Source organism: Acanthaster planci, linkage group LG07 (genome assembly GCF_054643075.1).
Source record: "Acanthaster planci isolate LZ-2023a linkage group LG07, COTS_SCS, whole genome shotgun sequence".
NCBI lineage: Eukaryota > Metazoa > Echinodermata > Asteroidea > Valvatida > Acanthasteridae > Acanthaster > Acanthaster planci.
This window is the reverse complement of record NC_141783.1, coordinates 6,503,434-6,520,930: the sequence shown is the minus strand read 5'-3', so window position 1 is coordinate 6,520,930 and position 17,497 is coordinate 6,503,434. Positions and strand designations below refer to the sequence as shown.

At 41.1% G+C, this 17,497-nt stretch overlaps 2 protein-coding genes across 2 annotated transcripts; one reads left to right on the top strand and one right to left on the bottom strand.

Moving 5' to 3' along the window:
- Positions 1–1,648: 1,648 nt before the first annotated feature.
- On the top strand, positions 1,649–6,406 carry LOC110978594 (CMP-N-acetylneuraminate-poly-alpha-2,8-sialyltransferase-like). The gene is made up of 3 exons (XM_022233709.2): positions 1,649–2,132; positions 3,147–3,737; positions 4,361–6,406. The coding sequence occupies exons 1-3, from the start codon at positions 1,999–2,001 to the stop codon at positions 4,707–4,709; spliced, it is 1,074 nt and encodes a 357-aa protein (XP_022089401.2). The 5' UTR covers positions 1,649–1,998; the 3' UTR covers positions 4,710–6,406.
- rrs1 (ribosome biogenesis regulator 1 homolog) lies at positions 4,778–17,465 on the bottom strand. The gene is made up of 11 exons (XM_022233708.2): positions 17,031–17,465; positions 13,403–13,475; positions 12,263–12,301; positions 11,494–11,532; positions 10,957–11,058; positions 10,252–10,330; positions 9,479–9,586; positions 8,469–8,581; positions 7,698–7,739; positions 6,794–6,892; positions 4,778–6,004 (listed from the first exon to the last, which is right to left on the bottom strand). The coding sequence occupies exons 1-11, from the start codon at positions 17,252–17,254 to the stop codon at positions 5,840–5,842; spliced, it is 1,083 nt and encodes a 360-aa protein (XP_022089400.2). The 5' UTR covers positions 17,255–17,465; the 3' UTR covers positions 4,778–5,839.
- Between the last annotated feature and the right edge of the window lie 32 nt (positions 17,466–17,497).

Below are 17,497 nucleotides of genomic sequence, written 5' to 3'. Positions count from 1 at the left end.
CACTTAGGAAAAGCAGAATGTTTTTGAAATAGTGCTTCAAATATGAATTTAGAGCATGTACAATTTCAGTTACTTAAAAGAAGAAAAACCCTCTTCTTTTCTTTCCTTGCCTTTTTGAAGTATATTTCTTTGTCCCTATTTTTGCTTGTCTTAAAAAGATATTTGTTCACTTTCGTAAAACGTCCACGTAACAGTCTCAATGGGAGGCGCAAAGGTCGCAGGAAAAAATCAGTTATTCTTTCCTTTCTTGTTGGTTGCAATGTGTATTTTTCAATTAACTTCATAAAGGAATATTTGACTCGTTCTAGGTGCATGGAAACGTAACGAAGTTGGACGAGTACTGTTTTCGTTGTTGTAAAGGAACTTTGTATTGACGTTCTTTTTAATTTTTCAGCCTTGCTGTCGTGTTACTTTTGCAATTTAATTTGAAGGTCAATTGTGTACAGTTTAATAAAATAGGTAACAGAATAACTTGAAACAGCTTAGACTAATGTAACCTACAGTTATGAAAATTCTTGGCACGCTGTGTTAAATTGTGAAATCGAGTGGTGAATGACTTAAGTGCGTTTTCCCAACATCAGCTGACGAATTTGAACATCCCAGAATTGGAATGAAAATCTGTTAGTAGTTAAGACACCTGCAGCACTTGCCCAAGCCCTCATTACTGAACATCATCGCCCAATGATTATGAGTATAGTGTTATGTAAATAACGAATGTTGAGTGTAGAAGTAAGAACTATGTCTTGAGTTGATATGTCAAATGAAATATTCCCGTACAGTGCATTATATTTATTAAGTGTGATGATAAATGGAAAGCAACCTGTGGCAAAGTACGGTGTTGAAGCTCAAAACAAAAAGCTTGCACAGATGGTTTGATTCCCCAAATATACTTTCATTTGACAAACTAAAATTAATTACTGATTTAAAGGTGTGACGTCATCAGTTCTAAGGCAACTTTGTTACCTTAATTTGGTTTCGTCGTTTCAAATTTTGGTAGATTTAAGTTACTACCACTTTAGTTTCTAAGTAATTATCATTACATCTGATCTACCTTTGAATTCAAATCCTTTCGCCTTAGTTAATTCGATTCCTTACTCTAATGTAAGTTTGATCACTAAAACGTGATTTTCATTTAAAGACAATGCAAAATGGGGAACATGTCAAATACACAGGAAATTTGTTCGAATGAAACTCACGCAGCAAAACAAATTGTGTTGCAAAATTAAACAACTCAGATTATCTTCATTTGTCGGTTTACATGAGGAAGCTCCAAATGGGAATTTCGTATTCAGAAAATCCGCAGCCTTGTATTATGAACGCAAATAATGAGTTTTCTTCAGCACAAAACCAATTTTAGTTATATGACTTATTTTCCATTCCGTTGGTTGTACTACATGTCATATGAAAAATATGAAGTAAAAGGGACACAGGCGACGTTGGCCTTCGCATAATGAAGTCCTCAAAGATGTCCAAAAATCGTTCGCCCCAAAACGCTTGGGCAAGAACACACTACCCGTACTCAGGCCTATTTTATCGACATAAGTATTATAGATAGCCATCTTCTGGTGAAACTTATGTAGAACCAACATTCTACGCAAAAGTTAATGATTAACCATACTGCGGTTAATATTATTAGACTACGTAAACATCAAATTCCGCGGTAAATGCGTGCAGCCATGATAGGGCAAATGCTCTACTGTCGTTGCAATGAATATTCCCTAAATGCAACTACATCAGGATACACCATGGAGGAAGGAATAGTCGTGTAGATGCTCAATTATATTCACAGCAAGAACTACTCGGAGATCGCTAGATATCGACGAGATTTCTAAAGTATCTTGGCTATTCATTGTAAGCCGCGATTTTGGGGTGTTTAATGATCTATCATATAACGACTGCAACATCTTGGACACTAAAAGGTTCCGTGAGCAAAGATCGATGAAATTGGGATAACCTCATGGTCAAGCATATTCTAACTGTGCCTATCTCAGCAGCAGCATGAACGGTGAACCCAGGATGCGTCAACTCAAGAGAATCAGACAGCTATTTGTGTTATGTGTGATAATGATTGCTGTGTATGTAGTGACTTTTGGAATCGACACGGCTATCGATTGCTACCAGTTTTGTCAAGGGTAAGAATTTTAATTGATTAATTTGAGGATCCTCAAAATACAGTGTCTGTGCCATGCCCTGTGAGGTTTACTCCCCCATGCTCATAAGACAACACTGGCGGACCCGGAGGGGCCAACGTGAGCCATGTCCCCCCCCCCCACGAAAAAAAAAAACTTCGGAGAAATAATGAAAGGCGTTAAATGTATTTAGGAGGGGTTTCTTTTTCCCCTTCCTTCCAACAACCTGTAAAAAGCCCAGAATTGAAGCCTAAGCCTCAGACAGGCTGTGACTGTTGCAAAAAAATGTCCAACTTTCCACCCTCCCCCCCCCAAAAAAATTGCCCCCACCTCTAAAAACTCTAGTTCTGGATCAACCCATGTAAGGCCTAAAGTATAGCATGTATGATTAATAAGGCCATAATCTGCCCATTTAGTGCTTTGGATTCATGAGATCTTACAAGGCCTGTGCTCACTGTTTCCATTGCAAAAAGTTGAATTTTCCTCATTTTTATGTATCTTCAGTCCCTTTTTTAGGGTGAATACTAAAAAATACATCTTCAAAACTTAATTGTTGATTGTTTAGTATTACAAAGCTGTGAACCTACCAAGCTTTGTGATCTCCCCCTTGGCAGTTTCCCCTTTCTCTCAAATCTTTGAGCGTCTGTGGGAGAATTCAAAGCCCAATGGGTCTGAAATGACACATACTGTACAACATGTAACCGAATAGCAATATGAGTCAACTGGAAGCAGGGATGGAAACAGTGGATAGTCTTAACAATCTTTGAAGAATTGTCGAGCTGTAATGATGCTGTAAGGACAAATTTCAGCACAGATGACCACAACTCACTCATTCAGCAGTTTGTTCTCCCTGGAACAGTTCTTGGGGTGCTTATGTAACTGAATCCTCTTATTGCTTTTCCATAAGCTCCCAAAACACTGTCATGCTACCCCTTTCCCCTTAGATATCAAGACTTCAGCTTCCTAAAAGAATTGACATAATGTTTGCCATTCACCTATTTTCTTTCCTTTCTCCAGAAAGACATGCTTTAGTTCTCGGCTGACGATACTTGTTTACCGGGACAATGTCAGTCAAAAGGAAATGGACTTTCTACAGAACTTCCGTCTTAACGTTGGCTACTATAAATATGCGACTGACCACTTGTCAGGGCAATATGACCCAGAATCGTGCTCCATGGAGGAATATTTCTCTCAGTTTACGACTATCCCAGCATATAACAACTGTGCAATTGTGGGCAACAGTGGGATTCTACTCCACAGCAATTGCGGGAATGAAATCAACTCTTACGACTACGTGATCCGCGTCAACCTTCCAGCCATCCAAGGCTATGAGGAGGATGTGGGCTTCAAAACCAATCTGACGCTTCTAAACTTTGAGACGCTCGTGTACCTCCACAGCAACCTGACCCAGAAGGAACTTGGGGACGAGTTCCACGACATGTACGTGAAGAGGGTCCTGTTCCTGAACGATTCCGTGCTGTGGTATGGGAAATCCATGGGTCCTCGAGAGACCAGGAAGCGGCTACAGCAATCGGTGGAAATCCTGAAGGGGACCTACAAACTGCCAGTTCGGATTGGCTTCAACTGGAGACCCCTGCACCCAGAGAAGTACGACCAATAACTTACAACCATGTCACACAAGGCAATTCTCACAGTAAACTTGGAGACAACTGAATGTGCTGCTGGCTAATTTCACTCCGAACACAGCACATGTCTCTGTCACCTCAAAACGAAACCATAGGAAATGAAGTTTGCCTTCCACTTACATTTTGGAGATGTTGAAAAGAGCTGCTGATTCATTGCCTTGTGCGGCATGACTCTTGCACATCCAGCAACTTTATGCAAAGCTAACAGTAATTCAAGTCTATTAAAACAAATGCCTCTTGATATTTATTCATACACAAGCACTGTAGAAGGTAAAACCAACATGAAATATTTTACATAAGGAACATGATGCTGCTTGAAAGTTAACTACATGTTCAAAGAGAGTGCTGTCAATTTCCTACAACGAGGATGACTTTGGAAAATTCTAGAAGGCTGAAGCTAAGATTCAATATGTGACAAAATTTTGGAGAGGTAGTTCTGCCAATAATCCAATATCAAGGAATTATATCAAAAGAACTTCTATAATTGCATTCATTATGGCTAAATACTGCGCACTTGAAACAAATGCTCTTCATGACCTTGATTAAAGTATCATCGACATGGTTTTATTTTTGTCTTCAATACAGATTTGTGGGCATGAAGCGCCTTGCTACATCTGGCTTCATGGCGTATTATGCAGCCAAGTCGTTCTGTAGTCACGTCACACTTTATGGTTTCTATCCATCCAGCAAGGATGCACGTGGGTTCCACTTGCCCCACCATTATTATGAAGACGTCCCTTATGAATACAGCAACCCCATCCATGACCTCCTCTGGGAGTTCCAGAAATACCGGGAATACGCGTCGGAGGGAAAGCTTCACCTGGTGACGGAGAAGTGCGCAGACAGCACAGACAGGGACGAGACAAGATGGGCAAATCAGGACCGGGAGAAACCCATAGGGGATTTGATATGGTTCAAACAGAGGAAGCCATGATGGTCAGGACTTTCTCGACACAAAGAGGCCAGGACCAAGACACACATTGACAGCCATAAAACGCTCGATGAAATCAACATGAAAGCAATAATTTATTTGACTTTTCCCTTGCTCCCCTTATACACTCATTTTAGAAAAAAATTAATTTGTTAAAGATGAAAGAAGAATTGTGCACATTCTGATCGATTTTAGAACTCGGGCAGTGTCAGCGTTAAGTCGAGACCCATAGTCACAAGCTATTCAAATGGAGCGCAACAAAAGCAATCCTTTTTCACTATTGATCTTTTTACTTGCAACTGGGCTTAGGCCTGGTCTTGCGATAGGGCTTATGTCTGATCTTGTGATGGCAACCTCCAACAGTTACAGCCTTCAAAGCAGATAAAGCCTTCAAAGACCAGTTATTTTGTACACAAAATTTCACAGGGCTGCTGAGCAAATAATTTACGTGACCAGCCACAAAATCATGTAATGTACATGTCATCTGACTGGTTCCCACTTTTGCAAATCATTTTCACTTACCAAGGATTTATTCCCATGAAACTGGGCCCTACTACTGACACAAGGCTTTCACTGCTACCACGGGGCTTCCTGGTATGATTCAAAACTTTGCTCCATCCATGGCATCCATGCACAAGCACCCTCTCACTGGTGACTGATAGTCTAGGCTGTCAAGGTGTGTGCACAGCCCCTATGCAAAGGCCACAAGAGGATTTGAGCATTTTATTGTGAAATTCGTACACATATAGGTATTCCACACAATATACGTGCAAGCCAGGGCAGGTATGAGGCTTGTTGACCCTAAGGAACACAGTTGCTAGGTTGCATGGAACCTACCCTCCTCCAAGCAATGAGTGTGTAGGATTCCAATTCCCTTAAACAGTCAGCGAGTATACATAATCCTTGCTTTGCTACACCCCCCACAAAAAAAAACCATTGTAAATTTTGCATGTAAATGCAACAGTCTGTAACAGAGCAAGGCTTAAGGCCAGTATCTGTGCTGTATCAACGATGGATGTCTCAGGCATGGTTGCAACCAAACATGGGCCCAGTGACTACCAGTGTTTTTCCTGAACCAGTCACATGTTTGACTGCTCTGAGCGGGGGCTGTGTAAGAGACTGGACTTCCTCCCCTAACGCCTCCTGGCTTTCTTGGTGTTGCCGCCTTTCTTCCTCTTGGTGGTCTTGGGTAAAGCTTTCTTGGAGGTTTTGGTCTTCTTGCCCGTTTTCCCCTTCCGCCTCTCCCCCTTGCCAGCTTGTTGAGGTGCCTGGCTTTCTTTTATCTCTTTGTTCATAGCCTGTGAAACAGAGCAATGTGAACCAACTGTTATACACCTATCAAGGCTTACAATTTCTGCCAAGAATCTAATGGGCAACAGTCCCCTGTGGGTGCAGAAGCCACAGGGAAAATGACAACCAGCTTTTTGCCCAACGACACCCATTTACCACTTCTGTGGTTGAGACCTTCCAGTGAAAATTTTTTGAAATGCATTAATTTTTCAGTGTTAAAATGAGTCCAATAATCAGTCCAGGGAGTGTGATTATGTTTGACAAATGCTGTACATAGTTTTGATTAAACTTAAAGTTGAGTTACTTCTTAAGGTTGACGAAACAATAAAGGTATTGCTGGCAGTCACACACGACTTGCATAAGGCCTGACCCACTGCGTTGCAAATAAAAAGTGGTATTCATAAAAGGTACAGTATTTTTCACATACTTTTTCCTTGGAGAAGGGACCGAATGGAATGTTTGCAGAGTGATACAATTCATTGAGCAAAAGGAGTTAGAAGTTGGGAAATACGATTTCTTGCATATGAGCTAAAATACATGCAGTGGCATGAACAAATCAAATCTTTTTTTACACATAATCAAAATTTTTGTTTCACACGGCAACTTTTTTTTATTCAGATGGGACATGATTAGAAAACACCTAATATTTTTAATATAACCAATTCAATTAGGCACGCGGGTTTCATTCAATTGCATGATTAACTGATCGAAGATGATGATTAACTGGAAGAAGATGAATACTTTTGGAACATGATGGAGTTCAAACAGTCACCGTTCAGTAGCAGTCTGGTACTCACCTTAGTCACATCAAGTTTTGGCTTCTTTCTATTCATGCTGTCCAGAATTGCCAATTCTCGGTTGCGTTCTCTCCCAATATCACCAAACAGGGGCTCAAACTGTCAACACAAGTACAATGTCAGGTTTTTAGCTGAACTCTTGTGTCTGAAAGCTTCTTAAAAGCAATTCCAAGGATGAGATTGAAAGAAAACAAAACTACTCATCAAAAAATCACCAGAGGTTTCAAGGGGCCACAGCACAGGATCTATGTAAATGCATACATTTGTTTAGAGGCTAAAGGGCACTTCATAAAATACCCACTTCTTGTGTTCTGAGCCAATTTTGTACGTAAAAACACTTTAATGGTAAGCTACAAGTTTTTAAGACGTTCAAAGAGATTGAGAAATGGTAAAACCAGGAAAGTCCTACTGAAAAGATCCTAACATCAAGAAAAATCCTGACAAATCTCACCCATGCAATTCAAATACTTCCACACACAAGTGAAAAAGTCTGGTACATTTCGAAGTTTGTTCATCCTGCTGTCTGCATAGCAATGTCATTTTTGGCCATTGTCATGTGTGTATGCCTGTCTGTGAGTTTGTAACCAACATGAAGATTATGGTGCTGAGGTTCTTGAGCAGAACACATTGTTACAATTTACCTCAGTCGGGCTTGTGTATGACATAATGCTATAATGGGCAGCAGATGCATGCTAAGAAGTTGAGGACTCCAGGATTGCCTCTTCATCAATGACTAAGTTTAAGGAAATCACATTGTTACTGTGTTCGCTGATGTTCGGACGCAGGACTTCGATCCAATATAAAATGCACAATCAGGTTCAGCCCTAGATGAACTGAACAATAATACAACCACTGGTATTTTACAAATATGTATTTGGTCAGTACATGTAATCCTGAAACATACCTTTCGCTTCTTGCCCATTTGCTTTGTTATCGGTTCCTTTGGCTGTGGATTGAAGAAAATAACAATTTTGAGTGATAAACCATTATAAACAAAAAATCTACTGTTTGAAAAATTGTAAGACTAAATCCAGCTCTCACTTGGCAAACATAAGGTTCTTACAGGAAGCAATTTGTGAACACCTCGGCCTTTTTTCCAAATATCATCTTTATCTAAGTCACCAGTTTCATCTCCAAAATGCATAGCTGCTTCATACATGAAGTGCTTGAACCAAATGAACATACTCCAAATGTTTGCCTCAAATTACACAAATTGATGTTTATGAGGCAACTATGGAGCAGCAGCTGCACTGAGCATGATGTGTCTCAAGCCAGGGGATTGCATTCATCAAAAAAACCAAACCTGAAGCCCAAATCAGAGACAGAGATGAAGCTGAAGCTTGGATAAACCATCAAGGGTCAATTTTAACAGAGACTTTCACTTTAAGGAGGTTAGCAGAGAATTTTGCTTTGCGCAAGTTATGTACTGAGACCATCTGAGCACCAGCAAGAAGTCATATAGACTGCAGTCTGATTGATAAGCTGTTTTGCTAAGCAGATATCTCCGGTTTAGCAAGGTCCTGTTCATAGTTCCCTGACGATGGACCCGGGCACTCCCATACTTGGTTGTACATGTACATGCATTTGTACAGCTTGGAGCATTGGGTAAAATGCAAGCATAAAAACTGACTCTGTGGCCTTCATGGCTGTATGTTACACTTTCCCAGTGACTCACCAATTTCTGTTCAAATTTCCCAATGGAAGCAGTGGAGTGCTTAGCTGCATGGATGGCCAAGTTGACCTCTGCCTTGTTGGATAGAGCCTTGGGCTTCACACCGGGGCCAGGGACTGAAGTAAAAAGCCCAATTTGAGAACCAGATTAATCAATCAACCAAAATTTCTTGTCAAAATGAGGAAGAGGGCATTTGACTCCAGGCATGCATGGTGGCACTGTGCCCACTTTTAGACACAAACATGTATCTGAATATAAGGCCCAGATGATTTACTCTATTAATAATAACTCAATTGATTGAAACATTGATTATTTTGTTGTTCTCTTTCCTATTTGATGGAACAACCACTTGGGAGCCTACACTGTAAAGATAACTCTACAAGCGTCTACGTGTAATTCCATTTGATGATTTCACACCCTATGAGAAAAATAGCGAGCAAAAAAGCCATCTGTTCAATTAATCAATGTCACAATTAAAAGGGAACAATTGATTGATCTTAAACTTAAAACAAATCTTAAACTTAGCGTAGTTTTCCGTCCTTATGGATATCGCACTTTGCAGTGACATGCAATGAAGGCTGGAACAGCCTACTGTCCAAAAGCCTCTTGAAAAATAAGGGACAATATTGACAGAGTTTAACCCCTCTTCACTCGGCATCTTCGCTAGAAAAGAATTCTTTAGTCCTGCAAAAGCTCCCGGTGGATTTTAAAGAATCAAGAAAGGTTAAGTTGAAGGTACTTTGGTTGAGATCAATATGTAATGCTATAAACAACTGGGAAGCTACATTCTAACTGGCTTTCTTAATTGGATCACCGAATGACATCTGCTTTTAATTAGGGATTTTTCACTGATTGGATAATTGACAAGAATGGAAGGGAAACTTACTAGGTACGCTTGTAACCAATTTTCCCTTAAACACTACACTACTTAAAGACAACTAACTGCAACTGGTTTTTACCGTCCTTACGTCACCTTGTTCATTATTAAAACCCTCTTTGATGTACAAACTTGCTTTTAAGTTTCTGTGCCCTGGCAATATTCCGCAGTCGTTGATAGTCATTTTTGGCCACCCTTTCTCGTTTCTCCTTTTTCCTCTTAGCGAACTGGTCTTCATAGGGATCTGCATTTCAAACAAAAAAGGTCCACATTTCAACGATACGTTTTGTTTCTTCAAAAAAAGTTACTTTTCTTTTTTATATGGCCTGCAGTGGAGGCAAGTATTCTCTTGGCAGGCAAATTTTAGTTCCATGACTTGGCTTGGGTTGGAGTTCTAGGCAGTGATTCCAATCACTGGGGCTGAGTCAGAGCTTTAGTCCAGAACTCAAGTCACTTTGTTTGAGCCTGAGTGTTAGTCTGTGACGCAAGTCAGTTGGGTCAAGTTTGAATCCTACTCTACAACTCAGATCCCATTAAGTCTGAGTCCACATTTGAGATTCAAGTTATTTTGGTCGAGTCCAAGTCTTCATTCAAGGCACGAGTGATTTTAGTTGAGTACAAATCCTGCTCTGAGACATGGGTCACTTGGGTTGATTCGAGGACCTAATTTGAGCTTCACATCACTTTGGTTGAGTCTGAGTCCTAGTCTGGGACCCAAGGCACTTCTGCTGGGTCAGAGTATGATTCTGGACTCAGACATTTAGGGTCCAGTCCGTGAAGTCCATTTCAAAGTTCAAAACTCATCCTTCAATCAACCAGCCGAAGCTTCATCAAAAAGCTTGGCGACTACAACTTGAGGAAAGTTAGGGACAAGTTTAATGGACACTGCAACACTGCATGGACACATACCAGCATTGTCTGGTACCTCCAACACCCAATCCTTCTTATCGTCATTCTTGCTGCCGTAACCCCAGCGAGGCACCCATTTCTGTCAAGGGAAACAGACAGGTACAAAATCTCAACTCATCCACTAACCTGAGCATGACATCAATCACCTACAAACCATTAAGTCCACAATTACTTTGTTCAAAATCTGCCATCCTCTATAATTTTTTTATTAATATCCATGTACTCTGGGACTGTTAGTCAGAATGTCACATTGATCATGTTGTGTTTGCACATAACAGGATCAACACAATTTCAATGATCAAAGCTAACCCAGAACCAATTACGGAATTTCATGAAAGGTCGCAGAAACGCTTTTCTTTTTGGCAGTGCCCTCTTTGTGACATCGTAAGATATAAAGAAGTTTCATTTCCCAATAAATTTGGACTTTTCCAAATGTGATATGTGACCCATCATTCCAGAATTGCTGAAGCAGGTATACAGGTAATTTTGATAATAGATAATTCCTTTCCCCAATTCCTCCTTTCCATGGTTCAAAATGATACAGAATAAAACCTGTCTGCAGAAAGCTTTGGTAGTTACAGGCAAAACCAGTTGTGGAATTTGTTCTCTTCATGTGTATATGGGTGTTGTTTTCCATACAATGGTTTAAAATCATTCAGTCTAGTTTGAGGATGGTGGGTCACATGTCCTTGGGCAAGAACTCACCTGTTGTTCCTCATCCCAGACTTTACGTCCCTTCTTTCTCTTTTTGATTCCTTTCACTTTGGAATACTGCTCCCATCTGGTCAACGGCTTTGGTTTGGGCACCTGGAAAAGAACACATTTATTATCATCAGTGGCATTTCAAGTCCACCACATTTTCTTTACAACTCTGAACACAGCTCCAGTATGTTGTCTGATAGATTTGACAGAACAGGCAAGCACAGAGCTTGATGTGCACAGAAACTGTGTCCTTAGTGAAAACAGATTACCAGGTAAGTGCCACGCATATTACCCTATTTGAGGCTGGTTGTCCACCAATATTTGCTAAGCACAGAAAACTATGAAGCGATGCTTTTAGCAGCACCAGCAAGGAATGGGCCTAGTCTGCCGAATTTAAGAACAGCCAGGCAAATGTTATCCTCACAGGCTAAGCCCAGATCAGCTGACAATGGCAAGGAGTAACACTCTCATCTATGGCAAGTGGCTTTCTAAGATAATAGGCTGCTTTAAGGTTGACAACTACATATGTATGGAACTTACATGTTTTTCCCTTGGCAGATTTGTTGTTGGGTCTGGCATCTACAAAAAGCAAGAATGAATTTATTAGTGTATATTACGGAAGTTATCAGAGTCCTATGATATGCAGCCATTAACCATAACCGCCTAGGTCCTTTGTCTGAGGATACACCTTCAATCCTTCAAAATCCTCCGACTGCCCCCATGAAAAAAATTGGATGCAGCCTCAGTCCTCCAAAATCCTCCAATATTTCTTGATTGTGTTCTGTGGAGGGGTGCCCACTGCCTCAATCCTTTAAAATCATCTGGCAATTCCTCTCATTATGAGACAGCGTGAAGGGTATTCTGGGGCAGAATGGAAGATTTCACCTATAATGTGGGCATGAATTTATGCATGGCTGAACACAAACAACATAAGGTCTAACCCACAACCTTGAGACAATGCATCCTTTGCAATCCGCAATGCAATTTTGCCAAGCAGCCCCAATCCTCCAAAATCCTCCAAAACAACCTAGAGGATTTTGAAGGATTTGGGATTGTTAGGGTTGTAAGTCTCTTTAGCATTGAATTGATAGTTATTCTGATTAAAAAAAAATTGAGGATACTGACATTGGTTTGAAAATGCTACCACCATTATGAAAAACACTTGCCCTTCTGTCTCAAAATTGTGAGTGTCTGCCAGAGCCCTGTGTAGAACAGTGGCTAAGAGCACAGTTTGCTTGTTTGGAACGAGAAAATTTCTCCATCTGCACTGAGCCTGCAATGACTCAACTCTGCACAATTGGAAAGTTACCTTTGCAACAATTACGTCATCTATTCTCTCCACAGGGAGCTGCAACAGAAAGAAAAAAAAAATAAAAGTAAACCGCAAACTTCCACAGACAGTCCTAAATCAAATGACAGAAAAAAAATCCCTAAACCCTCAGGGAAACTTAGAGGAAGACAGAACTTGGACTTAATTTGTCCATGAGAAAAATATTCCTCCAAGGGCACAGATATCCCCTCCAGAGTTTAAAGTTGAGTGCTTGATGGATGGAGTATGGAACCCAGGAAGTGGGGGTCACTGATTCAAAGCAAATATATCACACAAAGAAAGCCCCCAATGAAATCATGGCAAAAATTTTACAGTTTCATATATCTATTGTTAGAACAAAATGAGAAAATTCCAAAGTCCGGTCTCGTATTAGATTATTTGGTGTGCTTGTAACAGAATTATGGGACTGCATTAAGCTGGAAAGTCTCTTCTTGGGGAATGAAACTCATGAAAATGAGGCCCTTAACCACTTCGGACCGGGGCATTTTTCAACGTTGAGGATGCTGGGCCGGCATGACTATCATTTTTTCTGTTTTCAAAATCCTTCAACAATTCATCATTCCATTTAACAGTCGTTTATAGCCGAACGGAGTAATCTTCAGGCACTACTCTAAGTTGACAGGTGACCTTCATTGACACCCGAATATTTCAGCCAGGCCTGCAGCCTTGTAAACAGAGCCCAGATTGTGCGGTGTCACACAGCTGTCTTTTGTTCACGAACCTGGCTCAGTGCACTGCTGACGTCTTTTCAATAGGGGCCAGATTAGCATGCAGCGGTGCTGTGTGGCTCATCGCTGCGGTGGTGGAGAGCTTTTGTCCCCGGTGGTAATCCGCTTGCTCTAAATACCCCAAACCCTGGTATACGGTTTCAAAATAATGCTGGATTATCACCACTTTTGAGAGTGAAAAATTCCGGTCATGCCCAGCAGCCTGGTCTTTTGTTCGGAGTACGGTCTTTTGTTACAGGGCCCTGTTTCCCTTGTCCGAGTTCGGAGACCCCGGCCACACATATAAACCATACGGCTCCGATCCCGGAGTCCCCGGCTGGTAGTGGTTAAAACCCAAATGTAGACAAAGTGGTGATTTGGAAGCCCCCTTAATAACCCATGGCTTACTCACCTTCCATATCTCGTTAAAAAGGAGTTGGGTGTTGTCTCTTGTTAGCGATGCAAGATATGAATCTCTGCTTTGTCTGAAATCAAAAGTTAAAAAAGTTACATTAAGTCACTTTCAACTAACACAGTACACTGAACAACAGTCCTGGCAAAATAACATTGGCTTGTATTTACATATTTGCCCTCCTATGCAAAGATACATTCTTGACACAGTTGTCATATCAGTCAAAATCAGTCAAATTTCCCATATGTGTCTGAGTACTGGGGGAAATCAAGCGGAAGGAATTTTGGACTGTTTTTGATGGTTACAGCAGGAGGAGGGTTAATCAACTCAGATGTCAGACAACTTGTAGTGTGTTCTGACCTTATTTCATGAATCACTTTGATTGACATGGTATAACTCTTTCAGACAAAGAAGTTCACAGACTAGAGTGTTTCAAATATTATAAAAGTATGTTCTACTCCTAATTCTACATGAAAACTTTCAGTGAGAACTGCTCCCAGTGAGGACTGTTCTTAGTAAGGACTGTTCTTAGTGAGGATTGTTCCTAGTGAGGACTGTTCTTAGTGAGGACTGTTCTTAGTGAGGACTGTTCTTAGTGAGGACTGTTAAGCCCTAGTGGGTGTTTATAACCTTTAGTACCCTGTTCTTATAATAAGGGAACAAATTCTACTTTTTCAAAACAACTTATCTAAACGAGTTGTGAGTAATGTCCTCTTTCATATCAGAAAGAAAAGAGAACAGAACTTTTGGTTTTTGAGGGAGATTTTGGGGTAAAACAGCAGCATACATGACTGTCTAGAAGAAGTGCGAACAATGACATATATTGGTCATTAGCAAATGAAGTCTGGTTCCTTGACCTGGATGGAGATTTTTTGATGGATCCGAAATGGCTGAATCAGGAAACCAGACAAGAAAAATGACGTGAGCCAACTGCATGGTTGTCTTTTGCTGAACTCGGGTTAGAAATCTGCAGTTTTCCTGCTTAAATATTGTCAAATGTTACCTAAACTAGGCCTATCTGGATTAAGTAATGGTTCCTCAATGTCAAAATATTAGTTAGTCTGAGAAAGTGGACCTCTTTCCTTATACTCTATAGGAACAGGGTGCTAGTAAAGGGGGGGTTGTGAATTTGGGGACCCTGATACAGAAGGGAGACTAACATTTTAACTTTTAGATTCTGCTGGGTAGATGACTGTCACATCATGCTCAATAACTGTAAGGGTGATGTTGTGAAAAGAGGGCAGGGTTTTGAGTTAAATTATGAGGGGAAACTGTGGGTGATGGAGTCAAATTTGCATGGCTGGTTTATCAGTAGCAAAGTCACATTTTCTCACAATGTACAATCTGAAATTTCAAAAAAGAGAGTCAAGACAGTTCAGACATGTCAGACAGCGGTGCCTCTGTTTTTTTGGGGGAATGACCAATTTTGCACAGTTTAAAATGACAAACACTAAGCTTGGGCATGTTGGGGGGGGTCTCCCAAATTCACAATCCCCAATAAAGGGGATGAACACCCCCAGTCTGCCAGTAGCCTAGGTCTGTTGGGCCGTTGGGCAGGGATCAGGTCAACTCGGACCCAAACCAACTCGGACCCATTCCAACTCTGACCCAGGACCAACTCGAACCCAATACTAACTCGGACCCACGACCATCTCGAACCCACAACCAACTCGGACACACGCCAACTCGGACCCACCTCGAGTCAACTCGGACCTACTGAGTTTTATGGTTGCACTACACCAAATACGCACCCGTAGACCGAAATAGCGCCAACTCTTGAACCTCGTGAAGAGGTTGGCCTTCATGTTTTTTGCTGGAAATTCAAGATTATTTTTACCTCTCGAAATTCAAGATTATGGCCAGATCGATCACTTTTCGTTTCAATTTTATGAACTTTTTTTATTTGCCTTTTCCCGAAGATCCCCCCCCCCAAATAGTAGTAAAACTATGCACTCAGCTCTGAATGTACCCACCCGCCTCTATCCAAAATAGGCCCACACTGGGGGCTTTTTGTGAAAGAAATACTCTGAACTGGAAACTATCAATCCCAAATTTGGGATTTATATAAATGATTCTATGATCCCTCGTGATTATGGCATGTCTTATTGTAAAAAAAAAATGTGGGATCACAAAATATTAATAATGAGCTTGCGAGCAGACACACAACGCTTCAAAACCGTCTCCAAGTTTAAGACAATAGGAAATATTCCACATTTTTATTTTAAATGATTTGATTTGTGTTGTTCGAAATTCAGTTTAGGCCTGTATGGATGAATTCCTCCATCTGCCTAAATTTTGCCGGTATTCTGGGGGGGGGGGGAATGGGGCAAGACTTGCCAGGCAAAAAAAATTTGAAAAGTGAGGTGGGGGATAACTCCATGAGACACTATGAAAGGTCAATGTTCGTGATATTGATGTATATCTGCAGTATGTGTTGTACGCATGCAGCATCTCTTATGTACATCAGAAGGGCCTATTTGTGGCTTTTTATTGCAACAAAAACTTTTGTGGCTGTTTGGTGAAAGTTCATTCGATTTCTTCTGGTGATCTAGAGTGCCAAAAAAAACTTAGGAGAAAGGGCGTCAATGATTTGGTTCTGTCATTAGTGTCAATCACACTCCAAAAGCTGCTAGTGCTACCATTGGTTGTAACAAGCTCCCACTCCCCGATCATAGGGTTTCAAGAATGGAAGGTGACAAAGTCAGTCCTTGTGGTCAATCACGCTGGTACCTCGGAAGCTAATAACCGATTAAGATTCCAGATTATAAGCGGCAGATAAGACATCAAAGGAAATGTGCCTCCACAAAAAATATGATGCTCGTCGGTTTCTTAACTTACTAATCACTTGTTCCAAGACATCACTGATATCAAATCTAGTCCTGTACAGTTTCCAACCACCATGCCTGTTTAAACTCAAAAACTGAGAAATTCTGGGAAGCCTGTGCCACTGTTTTCCTGTATTACGTGTAGAGAGGATGTTACATCTCGGCAGCATGCAGTGCAAAAGTGTCATTTACCAAATGCTACAATGTAAAAGTGGACAAAATCAAAATTTTCAACAAGTTAATCACGCTCCTGAGATTGGGTCCGAGTTGACTCAGGGTGGGTCCAAGATGGTCGAAGGTCCGAATTAGTATTGGGTCCAAGTTGGTTGTGGGTCCGAGTTGGTTGTGGGTCCGGGTTCGTATTGGGTCCAAGTTGGCATGGGTCCGAGTTGGTCGTGGGTCCGAGTTTGCATGGGTCCGAGTTGGCATGGGTCCAAGTTGGTTTGCGGCTGAGTTGACTCGAACCGTTGGGCACAGGGTGTCAAGTGATGTCTGGATAAGCCTATGCTATGGCCATGGTGGCTATGCCATGGATATGATGGAACTCTTTCCAACATGTCCAAGGTTTGCAAGGGAAGTAAAGTCGGAAAGTTCATTGAAGTGATAGGCATGAAATTAATTATTGACAGGGCAAGGCAATTGTGCACTTTATTGTGCTGATTGACTGATTACAACCGACAAATACAAGACTAACCATGGTCCAATGATGACCGAGGACCAGGTCGACATGGTCGAAGCACTGACATTATTGACATTGACATAGTCATGCATCATGGTAGACGATGCCCTGATACCTGACTTACCTGAACTCCTGAACATTTACAGGGTTCGGATCAACAGCCAAGAGATTACCAAGATCAAGATCGACATCAAGAGCTTTGACCACTTCAGTCGTTTTGAATCGCTTCTCTTGAAGTTCCGCTTGTTTTAAGACATTTTCAACAATCTGTTGTGACTCCCCCGTCGCCATCTTGGTATAGCTGGCGCACGTGTGACCTTCTTGTGCGTCATAATTACGAAAATCCATCCATGTAAAGCTTTGAAATACAAGTCTCTACAGCTCTTAGTGCTGGAGTGCAAAATAAGAATTACCCTCTAATTTCGTGGAAGTGACTTGGATTGTTTCTTCTTTAACTAACTAAGGTTAAAGTCGTTTTTAATTTGGGAAATCAATCAATAAATGTACATCATCCGAAAACATGTTTCATCTCCGCCGTTAAGATTAGGAACGAACGACTATTAACAAGTTTAGTAAGATGTGGTGCCACCC